Genomic DNA, 19,868 nt, shown 5'->3' on the forward strand with positions numbered 1-19,868 from the left:
CAGTATAAGGATTAAGAGATTTACTTTCCTATTTCCTACTTCCTGTTTCCTATCCCTACTCTCCAGATACCATAATTTGTTTGTTTGTTTGTTCAGCCATCCCCCAGTTTTGAAGGGATCCCCTCATTTTCCAAATTTTTGCCACCTCAAAGAGCGCAGCTATAAATATTATTATACAAGTCTTTTTCCTTATTATCTCTTTGCTATCCCCACTCTCCTCCCAATAATAGGTGTTCGTGATGTACAAAACTAATCTCTGCAACTTTTATGAATACCTTTTACCCATAACAGCTTATCAACCCCCAATACAATTTTATTTACCCATCATCAACCTCATACTACATTAATTAACTATAACAATAGATAATAAGAAAGAATGTAAAGAAATAAACATGCTTATGAAATATTATTTACCTTCAAGGTCAGTTTGTGGGCTATCACCTAACATAGCTTGCTCTCTACACACATAATGCTACATGCAAAGTTAACCTTACACATTACTTATATGTAATTTGATTGCTAAACTTAATTGCTATTTTTTTTTTGCTTTACTTAATTATCATCATTTTCTTCATTGAATTTTGGCTGTTTTGCCACACCTTCCTCCATTTCACTTAGAGGCTGTTTCAACAGAAACTTTTCCATGGAAGTTTGTTTCTTCCTCCCTTTCAGAACGTTTTGATAATGTATGAAACAAGTGTCGCCACACAGCTCCAACGCACAACCTGTTGCAGCTTTTTCCGGGTGTGTCTTTTCAATAAACTATTTCATTTTTCCCCAAATCCTCACCATTTCCTTAATCTTGCTTGCACTGATTACCTCCTCCACCTTGGGCTCCTTCCTGCTGATTTCCTGCAAAATTGCAACTCCATCGATTCCTCCATCATCAGGACTCACAATCAAAAATCAAGAAATTTGCCCAAAAAAGTGATAATAAAGACACAAATGAAGAAAGCAAAAGCAATTCAATGCAGATGCTCTCACGGCCAGATAAATACTGAACTAAATGAGACAGTCTCGTGTAACTTGTGAAACCGAATGTTCGGCAGGCTATCTGGTGGAGGGTGGCAGAAGCTCGTGATTCAAGTATCTGCTCGTGACTTAAAGCAAAAAATCCTGCTCGTGGCTGCTCGTATCTCAAATGGCTAGTGACTTACGTGCTCGTGTATCAAGGTACCATTTGTATATGAATAAGTAAGTGTGAGTCCTGGGGATCTCACTCACAAAGTAAAATTTAGCAAGGAGGTGCCTGGCGCGACCTCCTCTTCCACTCTGCTTAGGAAGAGTCTCTGCAGGCTACTGATGCCCAGCAACCAAACAGTTTCATCAGTTCTGTGCCCTGTCTATCCACTTTTCCCAGCTTTCGTAACCACAGGCTGAATTTAAGCCTTGTCACATCTCACCCCCAGCAATTGCAGTAGCCTCTTTGTTCCTCAGGCAGCAGCTAACTGGGTGCCATAGTGCCCAGAGCATCAGGCCTGGATGACTCATCTTCCTAAATTCAAATCCGACCTCAGACACCTACTAGCAGTGGAATCCTGAACAAGTCACTTAGCTCTGTTTCCCACCTCAGTTTCCTAATTTCTAAAATGACCTGGAGAAGGAAATGGCCAACGACTCCAGTATCTTTGCCAAGAAAACCCCAAGTGGGCATGGAAAGTCAGAAACAACAACAACAATGAAAAGACTGAATGATCCTCAACAAGTCACCTAATCCTGTTCTGATCCTTGGTTGGTGGTTGTTGTCTTTCATACTGGAAGAGGGTCAAAATGACATCACTAGGCGATGTCTGATCCTATGACTCTGGGGAGGGAGGAGCAAGCCAGTCTCTTCTACCCCAAAAACCCAACATCTGGATTCCCACAAAGGTCAAACCAAGTGAAGTAGGAAGGAGGAAACACTGTTTGCTCTCCAAAGGGATTCTTTGCTTTGCCATAGGGATGCTTTAAAAAAGAGACAGGATTTGGAATTATACCCAAAGGGCTTTAAAAGAATGCAAGCCTTTCTATCCAGCAATACCACTATTAGGTCTGCATCCTAAAGAGATTTTTAAAAATGGAAAAGAATCTCTTTATACAAAAATATTTATAACTTCACTTGTTGGGGTAGCAAAAAATTGGAAAATGAGGGGATGCCCTTCAATTGGGGAATGGCTGAACAAATTGTGGTATCTGTTGGTGATGGAATACTATTGTGCTCAAAGGAATAATGAACTGGAGGGATTCCATGTGGACTGGAACGACCTCCAGGAACTGATGCAGAGTGAAAGGAGCAGAACCAGGAGAACATTGTACACAGAGACTGATACACTGTGGCACAATCAAATGTAATGGACTTCTCTACTAGCAGCAATGCAATGATCCAGGACAATTCTGAGAGACTTGGGAGAAGAATGCTATCCACGTCCAGAGGAAGAACTGTGGGAGCGGAAATGCAGAAGAAAAACAACTGCCTGATCACTTGTTCCTATGGGTGTAGGATTTGGAATCTGAGTTTTCAAAGATTGCTCTATTACAAAAATGAATAATATGGAAATAAGTTTTTGAGTGATAGTATATGTATAACCCAGTGGAATTGCTTGTCAGCTCCAGGAGTAGGGAAGAAAGAGGGAAAGGAGAGAACATGAATCATGGAACCTTGGAAAACTTATATGCAGATTTGTTACAGGAATAAAATAAGGAATTTTTAAAAAAAGAGCCAGCATCCTCAGCTCTTTCACAAGAGGCTGAACTTGGCCAAATTGATCAATATTCTGTTCATTCTCCACCTTTCAGGAACCTGACCCTTGTCTGAAGGGAAGTCTATATGTGGCTGCTTCCTTAGAATTCTGTGTTTTTTGTCATCCCCCCCCATCCCTTTCTACTTCCACCCCCATCTTACATGCTCAGTTCTTCAGAATGTGGTCACCTGTGAACCGTGACCCACAGTTTTTCCTGTTGGCAACTAGCACATGGGTCTTGGGTGCGATTGAATATTTTTTGCATTTTATGATTGGACTGCAGAATCAAGTCCTTTGCTTACAGCCAAGCAAACCACAAGGGCAGGCTGGGGTTTCCTGTTGCTAGGGTATAAATCCCTCAGGCCCAAAATAAGAGCCCAAAAGAAACTCCTTGAACCCTTGAGCTCTGTATACTACGTGGTCCCTCCTCTACTTCCTCTCTTTTTCTATTGGTCGAGTGTACCCATCTAGGGCCCAGCCCAGTCCAACACACGTGTGTATGTGTGTGTGTGTCGAGCTCTCTCCTTATTCTGTTTGATGAAAAATCGGTGTGGGTGACGTGGGTGACACTCATTTTCTCTCTCTCCACTCCTTCCCAGGACGGCTCCCCCAGAGCCATGTCCAGGTTCCTGAGGCACTTCACTGTAGTCGGGGATGACCACTACAAATGGAATACCAGATATAAGAAATGGGACAATGAGGATGAGGATGATGAGCAGCCACAGGTGCCGACAGGGCCAGCCCCAGGGGCCGATGTTCCTGGGACCGAGAGCAACGCCGTCCAAGTTCCAGGGGAGACTGTCACGCCTCCAAAGGCCCCCCCAGACTTCAGGACTGTGATGAGAAAGCTCTTCGGTTCCCACAGGTTTCAGGTAGGTGGGGCTGGGAGCTGGACTGGCCAGTGGGGACAGAGAGGGAAAGGTCTAGATCCGAGAGTCAGGTCCCTGCCCGCTTACAAGCTGTGTGACCTTGGGCAGGCACATGCCTTCTCTGAGCCTTGTGTCTATAAAGTGGGAAGAATAAAAGCTACTGAAAATACAAAATGGGATGATAACTGGGAATTTTTTAAAAGTTCGGAGCATCTAGAGGTTATCTCAGCTAAGTATTTTTATTATTAGCATCACAATGGGAATGATTATTATTTTAAAAAGAAAACCAAAGTGCTGTCTGCTCCACCCACTTCCCACTTTCCTCTTCAGAATCAGATCCGCAGACCCAGAAGGGACCTTGAAACAGATTATCAAAGTTGGGAGGGACCCTATGGTTTGGTTTTTTTTAGTCCTTTTCATTTGTGACCCTGTTGGTCTTGGCAGAGATACTGGATTGGTTCGCCATTTCCTTCTGCAGTTCATTTTAGAGATGAGGAAACTGAGGCCAACAGGGTGAAGTGATTTAACCAGAAACATTTGAGGTTTTCTTGACAAAGAGACTGGAGTGGTTGGCCATTTCCTTTTCCAGTTCATTTGACAGATGAGGAAACTGAGGCAAACAGGGTTAAGTGACTTGTCCAGAGTCGCACAACTAGTTTGCCATTTCCTTCTCCAGCTCGTTTTACAGATAAGGAAACTGAGGCAAACAGGGTTAAATGACTTGCCCAGTGGTGCACAATTAATATGTTGCTGAGGCAGGATTTGAACTCAGGTCTTCCCGACCCTAAGCCCAGTGTTCTCTCCATTGTGCCACCTAGCAGGGAATATCAGGAGGGGCCTTGGAACAGGGAATGTCAGAGCTGGGAGAGGGCTTTGAACCTACAATGTTGTGTGAATGAACCACAGGACACTACATATCAGTTCTGGGAGGTCTCTAGAATCATCAGGTTCTCCCCCCTCATTTTAGAGCAAGGAAAGCAGAGGCACTTGAGGCAGTGATGACAAAGGGTCTTAGATCTGGGCTGGGAAGTTGAAGGGTTGAGCTGCTCCAGCACAGCCTGCTGTGTGATCTTGGGCAATCTGCAGCCCTCTCTGAGCCTTCCTTTTCCCTCTTACATTTGATCCCTGCCTGTGCCTCGAAGTGAGCGAGTCAGGGAGCCCGTCCTTGGAGCCTCTCGGGGTCCCTGTTGGATGTAGAATGCTCTGTGAGGCAAAGGAACCATGTGGCAACCGTCAGGATTAATTCTTGAGCAGAGTTATTTTTATGACCCGGCTCCCGGGCCCCCAGGCGTGCACGCTCTAGAAATAGAAATAAACCCAATTCCCCAGATTGTGCAGCTGTCGTTTCGGCTGTACCTGGGGGTGGGAAGCAGCCTTGCTTCTCCTCTGTCACTGCCACTGTTCAGCTCTTCCCATGTTTTGCCCATCCTGGGTTTGGAGTGAGAAGAGGCCGGCCCAGCACCCGGCGCCAGTCCCTCCTGTGGCTGTGACAAGCAGAGAATGGGAGTGAGCCACCATCATGTCAAATCACAGGCTCAGCCAACCTTGCCTCATGTGCCCAAGAGGGCTCGCCCTCTCTGGGGGGCCCCACTCCCGGCCCTTGGCCAGATGTGGCCACCGGGCCACCCCGTCCGAGATGAACCTTGGAGGTCTAGGAGAGGAGCACTGAGGGAAATGTAATAAGCAAGAGACGGAAGGTGTGCAAGCTCCTTACTCACGTTAGGTTGGCCAGGCAGGCACTGAATCTAGCTAGTGCTCTGCTGGGCACCCTGGGGACACAGAAGAGAAGGATGTGGGAGAGTGCGTCTGTGAGCTGTGTACAGGGAAGAGTATTCCACTGGGGTCCTGGGCTCAGGCCCATCACTGCTGGTAACTACCTCCCCAGCACTAGTGCGCTGATCTGGGAAACAAGGGGCTGAATTCATTGGCCCCCTAAGATAGACTTGGGCAGAGGAAACAGAGAAAAGGGTGGGAAGAGGCAGAGGAGAGAGAAAGAGGAGAGAGATGGTGGGGAGGGAAAAAAAGAAAGACAAAGACAGCAAGAGGAAGAGAGAGAGAGAGAGAGAGAGAGAGAGAGAGAGAGAGAGAGAGAGAGAGAGAGAGAGAGAGAGAGAGGAAGAGAGGATAGGAGAGAGAAAGAGAGAGGGGGAGAGAAAGAAGAGAGAGATGATGGGGAGGGGAAAAGAGAAAGAGACAGACAGTAAGAGGAAGAGAGAGGGGAGAGAGAGGGAGAGAGGATAGAGAGAAAGAGAGAGTGGGAGAGAAAGCAGAGAGAGATGAGGAGGGAAAAGAGAAAGACAAAGACAGAGATAGCAAGAGGAAGAGGGGGAATGGATGAAGAGAAGGAAAGAGAGAAGCAGAAAGAGGGAGGGAGAGAGAAAAAAGAGAGAATAGAAAGAGGAAAGAGAAGAGAGAAAAAGAGAAGAAAGAGAAGGAGGAGGAGGAGGAGGAGAGAGAGAAAAAGAAAGAAAGAAAGAAAGAAAGAAAGAAAGAAAGAAAGAAAGAAAGAAAGAAAGAAAGAAAGAAAGAAAGAAAGAAAGAAAGAAAGAAAGAAAGAAAGAAAGAAAGAAAGAAAGAAAGAAAGAAAGAAAGAAAGAAAGAAAGAAAGAAAGAAAGAAAGAAAGGAAGGAAGGAAGGAAGGAAGGAAGGAAGGAAGGAAGGAAGGAAGGAAGGAAGGAAGGAAGGAAGGAAGGAAGGAAGGAAGGAAGGAAGGAAGGAAGGAAGGAAGGAAGGAAGGAAGGAAGGAAGGAAGGAAGGAAGGAAGGAAGGGAGAGAGAGAGAAAGAGAGAGAGAGAGAGAGAGAGAGAGAGAGAGAGAGAGAGAGAGAGAGAGAGAGAGAGAGAGAGAGAGAGAGAGAGAACACTTATTTAAGTATTTAAGTGCTTACTATGTTAGGCATATGTTGGGAACAAAAATAATACAAATGAACAGTTCCTACCCTGAAAAGGCTTACCTTCTAATGAGGGAAGACAACATATAAGGGGGACCTGAAAAGAGGGGGAAGGGAAAGTTGCTAATAGGGAAGTAGGGAAGTCCCAAGAATAAAGAGTGGGGCTTTGATGGAACTCTAAGTCCACAGTCCTAGGATTCTAGGATCTATTTTTATGTTGCTTTAAGGCTTTCAAAACACTTTCCTCACAACTATCCTGTGAGATAGGCAGGTAGTGATCCTTATGCTCATTTTACAGATTAAGAAACTGAGGCCTAGAGACTACCTGGCACAGGGTCACAAAACTAGCATTAGAATTAGAAGAGACCTCAACTGCCATCTAGTCCAACTTATGTCTAAAAAGGAATCCTCACTCTAAGACACCCAACAAATGGTGATCCAGCCTTTGCTTGAGGATCCTCTAGTAAGGGGGACCAGAGGCAGCCCCTTCCATGTCTGGATAACAGCCATCTTTTTTATCATCATGCAAAACCCACTTCTATATTGGTCATTGTTATAAGAGCAAAGCCACAGGTAACCAAAAGCCCCAAATAAAACCATAGAGACACTGATGGGAAAGAGAACTCCCACAGTTCTTTCTGTGGAGGCGGATGGCATTCCTTGTCATAAGTCCATCAGGATTGTTCCAGATCATTGCATTGCTGAGAGTAGTCAGTATCACAGATAATAATCTTCCAGTATTGCTGTTACTGTGTACCATGTTCTCCTGGTTCTGCTTATTTCACCCTGCATCAGTTCTTGCAGATCTTTCCAGCTTCTCTGAAATCCTCCTGCCCATCATTCCTTCCAGCACAATACTATTCCATCACCAACGTGTACCACAATTTGTTCCGCCATTCCCCAGTTGATGGGCATCCCCTCATTTTCCAATTCTTTGCCACCACAAAAGAGCTGCCATAAACATTTTCATACAAACAGGTTCTTTCCCCTTTTTCATTATCTCTTTGGCATCACCAGATCAAGGATAACAGCCATCTTTAGGAAGTTCTCCCTGACATCCAGCCTAAAATTGTCTCCTCACAACTTCCAATCAGTGCTCTCAGATCTGCTCTCTAGGACCAAGCAGGAAAAAAAAAAAGATCTCTCAAATCTCCCTTCTATGGGACAGCCCTTCTTGTATGTAGGGCAAGAAATTAACCCATCAACATTTTCTTAGGGCCAACAATATGATAAATCCTGTTCCCCCCAAATTTCCTCTTCTCAGTGCTAAATATCTTCCTGTTCCTTCGACCCATCTTTATATTTCATTTCAAAGGCATTTCTCCATTCTGATGGCCCTACAACTCCTACACTCACTGTCTCCTCTGTCTGTCATGTTGTCATTGTTCAGTTGTATCTGACTTTTTGCCACCCCATTTGGGGTTTTTGTAGAAAAGATACTGGAGTGCTTCGCCATTTCCTTCTTTAGCTCATTTTTACAGATGAGGAAATTGAGGCAAATGGAGTTAAGTGACTTGCCCAGGGTCACACAACTAGTAAGTATCTGAGGTTAAATTTGAACTCAAGTAGATGAGTCTTCCTGACTCCAGGCTGGGCACTGGGCCACCTGGCTGTCATATAAATTATTATGTATCTGTAATGCAGCTTTCAGTCCTCTGATCTTCATGGAGACGTGTTGAGTAGGTGAAAAGTGGGGAAATAGAGGCAACAAGGACAAGTGACTTTATAGAACTTGATGGAGAAGAGGCTGAAGAGAGACAGGCAGCTAAGTAATACAATTCACAGAGTGTTGGGTCTAAAGTCAGGAAGACCTGACTTTAAGACCTGAGTTCAAATCCAGATTAAGATGCTTAGTAGCTGTGTTAACCCAGGCAAGTCACTTCACTTGTTTGCCTCAGTTTCTTCATCTGTGAGATGGGGATAATAAACAGCATCTACCTCCCGGAGTTGTCATGGGGATCAAATGAGATAATATTTACAATGTCTGACACATATAGGAACTATATAAATTCTCCTTCCTTTCTCCCTCCTCTAGGGATGGGCAGGCAGGGTTGAGAGAAGGCTTTCTGAGGACTGGGCAGATGTCAGCAAGAACCAGCTGAGAGGGAGGGAATAAAGATCTTAAAAAGAGGAAGGATCTTGGAGGCAGATAAAAGAAAGTGAGAGGGTGTGGAGTCGGGTCCAGGGAAGAGATCAGAGGAAGAAGGAATAGGAATGAGCTGGGGAAATCAAAGGAACATTACTAGAAGAGAGAGGACTTGGGTTTTTGTTTTCAATCATGGCGGCCGATGGCAGCCCAGTTTGTCAGCTGCCAGACAAAGCAATGCTGTGGCTTCTTTCTCTGTGGTCCCCAGCTTGTTACAAGGCGGCATCAGCTAGAGAGCACCAACTCAAAATCTCTCTTGCCTCATTCTCTTTTTTCTTATGTATTTTTTAATTTAAAAGTGATTAATTTAGTACCACTAACAGAAACAAAACTGTAAAATCTGATCATTTGAAAACCACAGACTCCTAATTCTTTGCCATCTATTTCAAAAACTGCGTGTTATTCACATAAACAAAATAACCTCAAAATGAGTTTTGTCACTATCTCTAGTCCTTCCTGATCTCTTTTTTCCTGTGCATTTTTTTTTCCTTTGGATTGAGTTGCTATTGTTCTTTTTAACCTTTGTAGATCAGTTTGTTGACTGACTATTAATTGACTTTTCAACACAAAATTGTAATCAATGTGTTCTGATTCTGCTTTCAGCATCATTTCTTAGCATTCCTTTTTCTTTTTCGGGGGGGGGGGGGGGGGAGAGGGACCAGAACCTGTGATTTCATTTGGTATAGGGAACTCCCAGGTGATAAAGCTCTCTCCACTAGTGCAGATCAGCACCTGGAACTTTGAGTATTTTTTTTAACACTTACTTTCTGTCTTAGAATCAATACTATGTATTGGTTTCAAGGCAGAAGAGTGGTAAGGGCTAGGTATTGGGGGTTAAGTGACTTGCCCAGAGTCACACATAGCTAGGAAGTGTCTGAGGTCACATTTGAACCCAGGACTTCCTGTCCCCAGGTCTGGCTCTCTATCAACTGAGCCACCTAGCTGCCCCTACTAATGCCCTTTTTACTGAGCAGGAAACCAATAATTATGGAGATTGCTGAACCCATAGGCCATTTCTAGTTCTTTGCAATTACAAATTCAGCAGCTATAAAAGAACTGAGCAGATAGGTCCATTTTTTCTTCTTTTAATGATACCTTCAGGGTGTCCCAGGAGTAGGATCTCAGGGTCCTCATATAGGGTCAGTTTGGTCATTCTACCTAACTTTGGAAAGATTGCTTTTGTGCTTGTCAGAAAAGTTTGTATCAGTTCTTGTTTCTCATCAATGTAATTGTGTGCCTCTTTTCCCATAGTCCTGCCAACATCGAGCTTTGTCCTTTGTTTAATTTGTTCGGCCCCTGTGTTAGGTTTAAGAGAATCTCAGAGTTGTTTTAACTTGCATTTATGAAAGAGTTTGAACTTTTTTATTCAGGAGCTTATTGTAACAATTTGGGAGGGGATCCCCTTTGAGAAGAGCCATTCATAATTTTAAGCCCCCGGATTTTCTAAAGGTAGAAAGTATTTCTCATTTGACTTATTTTCACTGTGATGATTTTAAAACAATTTTCCTCTTCTTTTTCTTCTTCCCATAGGTTATCATCATTTGCCTAGTCATTATGGATGCCTTACTGGTGCTTGCTGAGTTGATGTTAGACTTGAAAATCATCCAGCCTGACAAGGACAACTATGCTGCCAGGGTAGAACACAGATGGCTTATTTGTCTTTTTAGTGTTCCAGAAAGCTCTGAATTCTGTCACTTAGTGGCCTAGGTTATCCCACAGTGGCTCACTCCACATATTACATCCCTGAGGCTTTCAAATACATTTTGGTATTTGAATATAGACTCATCTCAGTGGCATAATGGAATGATAATGGGCCAGCCTTGGAGTCAGGAAGTTCAGACCATTGTTTTTACAGTTATGTCTGACTCTTCATGACTACAGTTGGGGTTTTCTTGGCAAAGATAATGGAGTGGTCTGCCATTTCCTCCTCCAGCTCATTTTAGAGATGAGGAACTGAAGCCAACAGGATTAGGTGACTCACTCAAGGTCACACACCTAGTACGTGACTTAGGTCAGATTTGAACTCAGGAGGATGAAGGAATCTTCCTGACTCTAGACTCTCCACTGTGCCATCAATTAAGTTCAAGTCCTACCTCTAATGCTTATTAGTTGTGTAACTGTGGACAAGTCACTTAAAGTCTTTGAGCCTCCCTTTTCTTTATCTGTAAAATGAAGGAATAGGACTAGATGGTTTCTATGATCTCTTCCAGCTCTATGATTCTAAACTCTTAGTGCCCCCCCCCCCCCCAGGCATCTGTGTGGGTCTGTAAGAGCAGTGACCTAGGTAGAAGGAGTTTCTAAACCAAGGCTTGTCCCACACTGATGAAATCACCATTCTCCAAAAAAGAGATGTGTCCAAAACTCTGTGAAGTCATAGCACCCTGAATGAAATCAAAGGCCCTTTGAGGGATCTCTCAGGAGCAGGGGGAAAGCTGCCCCACCTTGCCACCTTGCCAGTAATCACTTAACCTCTCCCAGGTTTTCCTCACCTGCTTAAAGAAAACAGCTCACTTTTCATACTGGCGAGCCATCATAAACTAAAAAACAAAAACAAAACAAACTGTCCCTGCCCCTGAAGAGCCCCCATTCTAATGGGAAAGGCATATAAACAAATGTGTACATCCAAGAAGTATACAGAGTAGATGGAAGTGAATCTCAGAAGAGAAGGCATTAATAGTATGGGAGGGGTTGGGAAAGTCCTCCTACAGAAGGTGGAAAGAAAGCTTGGAAAGCCAAAAGAGGAAAGTGAGGGGGAAAGCATTCCAGGCATGAAGGACAGCCAGTGCAAAGACTTGGAGATAGGAGAAAAATTGTGTGTGAAGAATAGCCAGGAGGCTAGTGTGGATGAATTAGAGAATGTATGGAGGGGACGAAGGTATAAGAAGACTAGAAAGGTAAGAAAGGGGCACTTTATAAAGGGCTTGAAAAGCTAAACTAAGGATTTTGTATTTGATCTTGGGGGTAATAGGGAAGCTTCTAGAGCAGGGTAGTCAGACCTATACTTTAGAAAAACCATCTTAGGGGCAACCAGGTAGCACAGTGGATAGAACAACAGGTCTGGAGGTGGGAAGACAAGATTCAGGTCTAGCCTCCAACTCTTCCTAGGTGTATGACCTTGAGGAACTTACTTAACTCTTTTTGCCTAGCCCTTGCCCCTCTGTCCTAGAGTTGTTTCTAAGCTAGAAAGTAAAGGTTTTTAAGAAGTCAGCTTGGCAGCTGAGGGGGATGGACCAGAGTGGGGAGAGACTTAAGACAGGGAGACCAATCAGAAGGCTATTGAAATAGTCCAGAAATGAGATTCTGAAGGCCTGAACCAGGGTAGAGGCAATATCAGGAGAGAAGGGGATGTATATGAGAGATATTACAAAACTAGAAATGATAAGATTGGACAATAGATTGGATATATGGAGTGAATTTGAAGAATTCAGGATTACATTGAGATTTCGGGCTAGGTGCCCTTGACAGACAAAAGGGGAGGGTTTGGAAGAGGAAGGATAATGAGTTTTGCTTTAGACATGTTAAGTTTGAGATACCTATGAGGTATCCAGTTTGAAATATTTAAGAGGGAGTTGGGGATCCATGATTCTATAGCTCAACACAGAGACTAGGGCTGGTTCTATAGATCTGGGAATCTTCTGCATAGAGCTGGGAGCTGGTGAGACCACCAAGAGAGATGAGAGTGAAAAGAGAAGGAAGGGGGCTTAGATAGCCACCATTAGAGAAAGTGGAAGGATGAAGAACCAGCCAAGGAGATGGAGAGAGGGTGGTCAGCCAGATAAGAGGAACTAGGAGAGAGCAGAACCTAGAGAAGACTGCATTTGGGAGGCAGTGATGGACACTGTCAAATACTACAGAGGACAGAGGATCAGGCTTGAGAAAAGGCCATGTAGTGCTTAAGGGATCAGTGTTGATTTTGAAGAGAAAAGTTTCAGGTAAGTGATGAGGTCAGAAGACAGAGTGCAAAAGGTTTAGAAAAAGGAGAGGAAGTGGAGGTGTTGATTGGAAGGGACTTTCTCAAAACATTGAGGTGATAAAAGGAGATGAAAAACAGGACAAAAATTAGCAGGGATGGGAGGACCAAGTGAAGGTTTTTTGACAATGGGAGAAACATTGATATGTTTATAGGCAGTAGGGGAGCAGCTAAGAAGATATGAGAGAGACAGAGACAGAAACAGAGAGAGGAGAGAGACAGAGACAGAGAGAGACAGAGAGAGACAGAGAGAGAGAGAGAGAGAGAGAGAGAGAGAGAGAAAGAGAGAGGGGGGGGAGACAGACAGAGAGAGGAAGAGAGAGACAGACAGACAGACAGACAGACAGACAGACAGACAGACAGAGAGAAAGAGAGAAAGAGAGAGAGAGACAGAGAGAGACAGAGAGAGAGAGAGAGAGAGAGAGAGAGAGAGAGAGAGAGAGAGAGAGAGAGAGAGAGAGAGAGAGAGAGAGTCACAGTGAGTATAAAAACAGGGTTAGTTAGAGAAAGAAAGAAGGGAAAATTGAAGGAATTTCAGAGTTCGTGAACATGGAAATGGAATATTTGGACATGATGGCAATGTCAAAGGTGTGACTATTTCTGTGAGCAGCTGAGGTGGAATGGAAGAGTAGATCATGGAAATTGAGGAATGAGAAGTTAGAGTGTTTGATGGATCATTGATATGTATTTTTAAACCTTTATTTTATATCTTAAAACCAATACTATGTATTGGTTCCAAGGCAGACGAGTGGTAAAGGCCAGGTAATGAGGGTTAAGTGACAGCCATAAAGCATGTGAGGCTAGATTTGAATGCAGGACCTCCCATTTCTAGGCCTGGATCTCTGTCCACTGAGCCACTGAGCTGCCCCCTATCAATATGTATGTTGAAGTCCCCTCATATGAAGGTAAGAGATGGGAAAGAGAGAGATTTTGAGCCAGACGGTTAACTTACTGAGGACAGAAAGAGAATGTCCTCAGGAGTCCATCAATTACAACCACAAGGATTTTATATTGAGTGGCAAATTGGGCTAGTAGGAATCTCGAAGGTAGGAAGTTGCTTTAGTGAAGGTGGTCAAGAGAGGATTTGAAAGTGGCAATGGGGGAACAAGGAGAATTCTGACTTCCCCATCACAAACAGGGTTTCCGGAGAGGATATAGAAGAAATGCATCCAGTACTAGAAACTATCTGCCTCAGTTTCCTCCTCTGTAAAATGAGGATAATAATAGCACAAATTCCTAGAATAAAATCACAGAAAAAAAGAGATAATATTTTCAAAGTGCATTGCAAGCCTTTAAGCACTAAATAAATGCTAGCAGTTAGCAACAGGAGTGACCAGTGTACAACACAATTCATGTCTCTGAGGTTCCAGTTTCTTATCTCATGACTCCCATGAGTGGGCCGCCATCATCTTGGCTTGGTGTTTGATTCAATTATTCAACATTTATTAAGCACCTACTGTGTAATGAATGAATACAGTAGACACAAAGGTAGCCTCCAACCCAGGAAGACAGGGTTCGAGTCCCACTTTTGACATGTATGGGAGGTGTGACGTGGGCCATGACCCTTAACCTCTCCATGCTCTAGGCTAGTTCCTAAAACTCTAAGTTGTAGAAAAGGTGCCAGCCTGCACTGGGAAAGGGAGTATTCCCACCTGGGAGTGCCCTATACCAGGGAAATCACAGGTCCTGGTCCTCGCCCTCTCTTCCATGTGCAGGGCAGTGGGAAGAGAGACAGAAAAGAGCCAGGCTGGATCCTCCAGCAGCTCACCCTCTATTCATTCCCCACGTTCTCCTCTCCTCTCCGAGGCGGCCTCTGCCTTCTTCCCATCAGAGAGCCAGAGGAGACCTCATCGGGCAAAGTACCAAGCATTCCACCAAGCACCTACTAAGTGCCTGGCAGGGTGCTAAGCTACCCTGGACATCCAGACAGAGGCAAACATGGCCACCCTCCTGAAGCTCCCAGCCTAATGGGGAAGACAACATGTGCATAAATCTGTACACTCATCTAGTCCATCCCCCCATCACCTATCTTACAGATTAGAAAACAGAGGTCTAGGGAGGGGGGAAGTGATTTGCTCAAGGTCACGTAATCAGCAAGCATCAGAAACTGGATTTAAATCTAGGTCCTCTGACAATTATTACTACTATCACCACCACCACTACCACTACCACTACTACCACTACTACTACTACTACTACCACTACCACTACCACTATCACTACTACCACTACTACTCCTACTCCTACTCATGTTGTTATTATTATTATTGCTACTATTGCAACTGCTGCTACTACTACCACTTCTACTACTACTCCTCTTGCTACTATTATTATCGTTACTACTACTACTACTACTTGTTACTGTTACTACTGCTACTACTACTACTACTACTACTACTACTACTACTACTATATACTGTTTCTACTACAGTGAATACTACCATCACTCTCACCACCTCTATTACTACTGTTACTATTAACTGTTAATAGTTACTATGACTATAAGCACTATTTCTACTACTACTAATACTATATATACCACTAATAATAATAATATAGCACCTTAAGGTTTGCAATTGCTGTAAAAATAGGATCTCATTTAAACTTCACAACAATCCTGGGAGGAAGATGCTGTTATTATCTCCATTTTTATAGGAATCTGAGGCAGACAAAGATGCAGTGATTTGTCCAGGGTCCCACAGCTAGTAAATGTCTGAGGCTGGATTTGAACTCAGTTCTTCCTACCTCCAGGTCCAGCACTCTCGTCTGCTTTTCCACCTAGTTGCCTGTGCTTATACAATAAGTGGTTTTTGTACAGCTCCACAGTATCTTGAATGGAAAGGAAAAAATTATTTCCATGGAGCAACCCAGGCAACCACATAAGAATAGCCATGCAGGGTAAAGCTGAGAGTTCATCAATTGATCATCTAAGTAGCCAAGAGGAGGCAGAATGAAAGAGGAGTCATGGGAAGTGGAGAGAAAGGAGGGGGTTTCCTAGAGGAAGTAGCTTTTGTACCTAGTCTTAAAGGAGGTGTTGAATGTCCAAAGAAGGTAGGATTTGTTTGTAGAGGAAGCCTTAAAATAACATTGGGCATTCCTTTGACCACACATACTTAAAGTGAAAGTCTCTCTAGAGATCCAGAAAGCATTCAGATCCACTTTGTCAACAGAAAGAACTAGACGTAGAAATTTCCCCAGTTATCTTGGAGGTTGTTGAATGAAAATCTTGTGGTTAAGGGAATATTAACTGATCACTAGCTAAGGGTTGGACCATGATTCTGAGCAAGAGGAGAACCTCCCCGAATACTCCTCACTGATGCTTCAAAGTGGCAGGAAGCTGACCCAGAACTTCTGAAAGTGACTGTATGTTTTCTCATCTGAGACCAGCCTAGTTAATTTTCCTTTAAAATGTTTATTGAATTTTTTAAAGTTAAACCCTCACCTTCCATCTTGTAATCAATACTGTGTATTGGTTCCAAGGCAGAAGAGGGGTAAGAGCTAGGAAATTGGGGTTAAGTGACTTGTCCAGGGTCACACAGCTGGGAAGTGTCTGAGGCCAGAATTTTTTTGTTTTTACATCATCTTCATTTCCAAATATATCATTTCTCTTTCTCCTAATCAGCAAGCCATCACTTTTAAGGGGAAAAAAAACATTAAAGAAAAAGGGGTCGGGGGAATCCAGTTTGACAACACCAACCAACACATTCATATAAATGGTATATGTGCCCCATCTAATAGTATCTGCACCACACCTCTGCAAAGAAGAATGGAGGGGGGTGTCAATTTTCTTCATTCTTCTCTAGGGACTAAGCCTGGTCATTAGAATTAAAGAGTACTGAATTTAAATTTTATTAACTTTTTTAAAAAATCTTTCTTTACATCCCTGCTTGTTGACTGTCTGCATAGCCATAATTGTGCAGGTTGTTTTCCTAGTTCTGCTCACTTCGCTCTGTAGTCATTCATTTAAGTCATTCTATGCTTCTCTGAATTCTTCATATTCATCATACCTTCAGGAATGGCAATCGTCCATTACATTTGGGTAACATATGCAACATGGTTGGCCGTTCTCCCAACAAAGAGTAGCTCAGTCTAGCTAATTTCAGGGAGTCTTATCCCCAGGTTGACCCCAGGATGATGAATTTTCTAGCCATAGCAACCCAAAGTCCATCTGCTCAATTGTCTTTTGGATAACAGCAGTTAACAATAATAGTTAACATTTATTTAGAGCTTTAGGTATAGGTTATCTCATTTGATTTTCATAACCTTGCAAGGTTAGTCTGTTAACATTTATTAAATGGTTACTGTGTGCCAGGCACTGTGCTAAGCTCTCTGGATTTAAAAAATGTATATTTTAATGGAAAAGAGGGTGCTTGCCCTCTAGGATCTCACAATTCAATGGGGGAGACAATAAAGCAAACAGATATGCACAAACACACTATATACAGGATAAATGAGAAATAATGAAGAGAAGGAAGGCACTAGAATGAAGAGGAGTTGGGAAAGACTTCCTGGAGAAGATAGGATTGTGATTGGGACTTAAAGGAAGCCAGTGGGAGGAGATAAGGAGAGAAAGCAGTAATGATGATGATACGATACTCAGAGTGGGTATAATCTGACCCCTGGACTCCCTGCCTGTTCTTCTAGGTGTTCCACTATCTAAGCATTGCCATCTTGACCTTCTTCATGATAGAAGTTGCATTAAAATTATATGTCTTCCGCCTGGAATTCTTCTACCACAAGTTTGAGATCCTGGATGCTGTTATCGTGATCATCTCTTTTGTACTGGATATTGTCCTTCTGTTCCAAGAACACGCCTTTGAAGCCCTTGGCTTACTGATCCTTCTCCGACTTTGGAGGGTGGCCAGGATTATCAATGGTAAGTCCCAAGAGTGGCAGGTTCTCCACAAACTGTAGGCTGAGCAGGCTGCTCTGAAAACTGGGCAGAGCTGGTAAGGAGGTATCAATTCTATAGGGCACTGGGAATTCTTGGGTTCCAAACTAAAAAATATTTACCAAATGCTTACGCCACACCAGGCCTTGCTTGACAATGTGAAGATAAAGACAAAATAACAAGGAATATCTGCCCTCGAGAAGCTTATCTTCTTAATTTATTGATGCATTTTTATATCTCAAATAATTTCAGCTAGGTGACACAGTATTAGACCCAAAGTTAGAAAAACCTGAGTTCAAATCCTACCTCAAAAACTTATTAGTTGTGTGACCTTGGGCAAATCACCTAATCTTTGTCTCCTTAGGTTTCACCATTTATAAAATGGGGATAATAATAGGACTTACATCCCTAGATTGTTAGGAGGATAGAAAGGGATATTTATAAAGAACTTTATAAACCTTAAAGCATGATATAAATGCTAGCTATCATCATCATTATTATTATGGATAAAAACTCTCACCTGTGTATAAACCAGAAATGAAACCACCACCCCTTTATAAAATTTAAGTAAAAATAGGGGGCAGCTGGGTAGCTCAGTGGATTGAGAGCGAGGCCTAGAGATGGGAGGTCCTAGGTTCAAATCTGGCCTCAGACACTTCCCAGCTGTGTGACCCTGGGCAAGTCACTTGACCCCCATTGCCTAGCCCTTACCACTCTTCTGCCTTGGAGCCAATACACAGTATTGACTCCAAGACGGAAGGTAAGGGTTTTAAAAAAAAAAATTTAAGTAAAAATAGCCAAGATAGTGCCCCTGTCTGACAACCAATGCAACATTCTGCCCCTAAACTTCCCCACTTCATTGGTGAGAGGAGATATTTCATTGTTTTTCAGGACCAAGATTGGTCATTACAATTAATCAAAGTTGTGCTTGTTTTTGCCTTCTTTACTTTTTTAGTCATTGCGTATATCATTTCACTCATCAGTTTATTCAAATCTTCTAATACTTCTCTGAATTCCTCATGTTAGTCTTTCCTTACCACTCAAAGAAGTTACATTCTCCTGGGTGGAGTGAGAACAAGAATAATATATATGCTCATATGCCCCAGGCTTTTTCTGTTATGATCTCTTCTGCTCTTAAGGAAATGAGCACACAAATGAAGTGGTAAGATCAAGTGTTCTACTATCTCTCCTCTGGCGCCATGTTGTTACAGAAGATAAGAAGTTCTAATGGCTAGTTCTTAGTGTAATATACCTTTGTACTTTGGTGATTAAGTGATTCCTGTGATGTATGTACTCACTCTCCTGGTACAGATTGTAATGTCCTTGTGCCTTCTTATCAGCTGGATGGTTCTAATTGATGTCATTCCACCAAATCAACCTGCCTGTAGATTTCATGCAACATTTCTGTGCCCCTACCAAGACTGTCCTTTATTCCTGGAATCTATTCCCTCCTCCACTTCCTTCAAGGCTCAAGTCAAATGCCACTCCCCAAGAAGAGCCTTCCCTATTGGTCCTAGTTCTTCATCCTTTCTGCCAACATTTATTAAGCACCAGATGTATGAAAGAAATTACACTGAAGATACAAAGCTATAAAGGCAATAGTGACTGCCCTCAAGGAGCTTACATTCTATTGAGAGATAACATGTACACATATATAAAGACCTTCTCTAATTATATTGTTTCTATAAATGTATAAATGTTATGTTTTCTCTACATCCTAGCCTCTAACCCTCACACCCCCAGTAGAATGTATGCTCCCTGAGAGCAGGGACTGTTTTTCGGTTTGGTTTTTCTATCTCTAACACTTAGCACATAAACTTAAGGCTTGTTGACTTGAACTGAATTTAATCTGATTTCTGATCTTACAAACTGGGCTAAGGAGACAAAAATAAATTGGGGGTGTACAGAGTTAAAAGATGAATGTGAAAATAGCAGTACAATTCCGTGACAGGGAAGTAAGGCTAAGAGACTAAAGAAGGTATGGTTATTGGAATATTCTCAGAAGATGTACTATACTTGAGCAGGTGTTCCATGGGAGTGCCTTGAAAGAGCATTCTTTCCTGTAGGAATCCATTTTCCCATAGCTTCTCCATACATACCAGGCACAGGGTTTTGCATTGATGCTGTGCTTCCTTGAAGCACAACAAATAAGATAGACCTAGAACCCAGATTCCATTCTTCTTTGCAACTCCCATCTTCTACTCTTAGTTCCATCTGCCAGGGCCAAGCAGAACAAGTCTATTCATATTTATTTATTTATCTAAACACTTCTGGCTTGAGTCAATACTAAGTATTAGTTCTAAGGCAGAAGAGAAGAAAGGACCAGATAACTGGGGTCAAGTAACTTGCCCAGGGTCACACAACTAGGAAGTATCTGGGTCC

The 19,868-nt window shown here is 42.9% G+C and overlaps 1 protein-coding gene across 5 annotated transcripts in view; it reads left to right on the top strand.

Annotated features, from left to right (window-relative positions):
- The window catches only part of HVCN1 (hydrogen voltage gated channel 1), a 52,039-nt gene that overhangs the window by 24,047 nt on the left and 8,124 nt on the right, over window positions 1-19,868 (top strand). For 4 of the 5 annotated variants that reach the window (XM_007489845.3, XM_056821765.1, XM_056821764.1 and 1 more), the window contains 3 exons: window positions 3,320-3,592; window positions 10,156-10,260; window positions 17,240-17,471. In XM_007489845.3, the coding sequence (XP_007489907.1) occupies window positions 3,320-3,592; window positions 10,156-10,260; window positions 17,240-17,471 (610 nt within the window). Of the gene's footprint in view, window positions 1-672; window positions 745-3,319; window positions 3,593-10,155; window positions 10,261-17,239; window positions 17,472-19,868 lie in introns of all 5 variants that reach the window. The other variant, XM_007489844.3, reaches the window with a different exon arrangement.

This window comes from Monodelphis domestica, chromosome 3, assembly GCF_027887165.1.
Source record: "Monodelphis domestica isolate mMonDom1 chromosome 3, mMonDom1.pri, whole genome shotgun sequence".
In the NCBI taxonomy this organism is placed as follows: Eukaryota; Metazoa; Chordata; class Mammalia; order Didelphimorphia; family Didelphidae; genus Monodelphis; species Monodelphis domestica.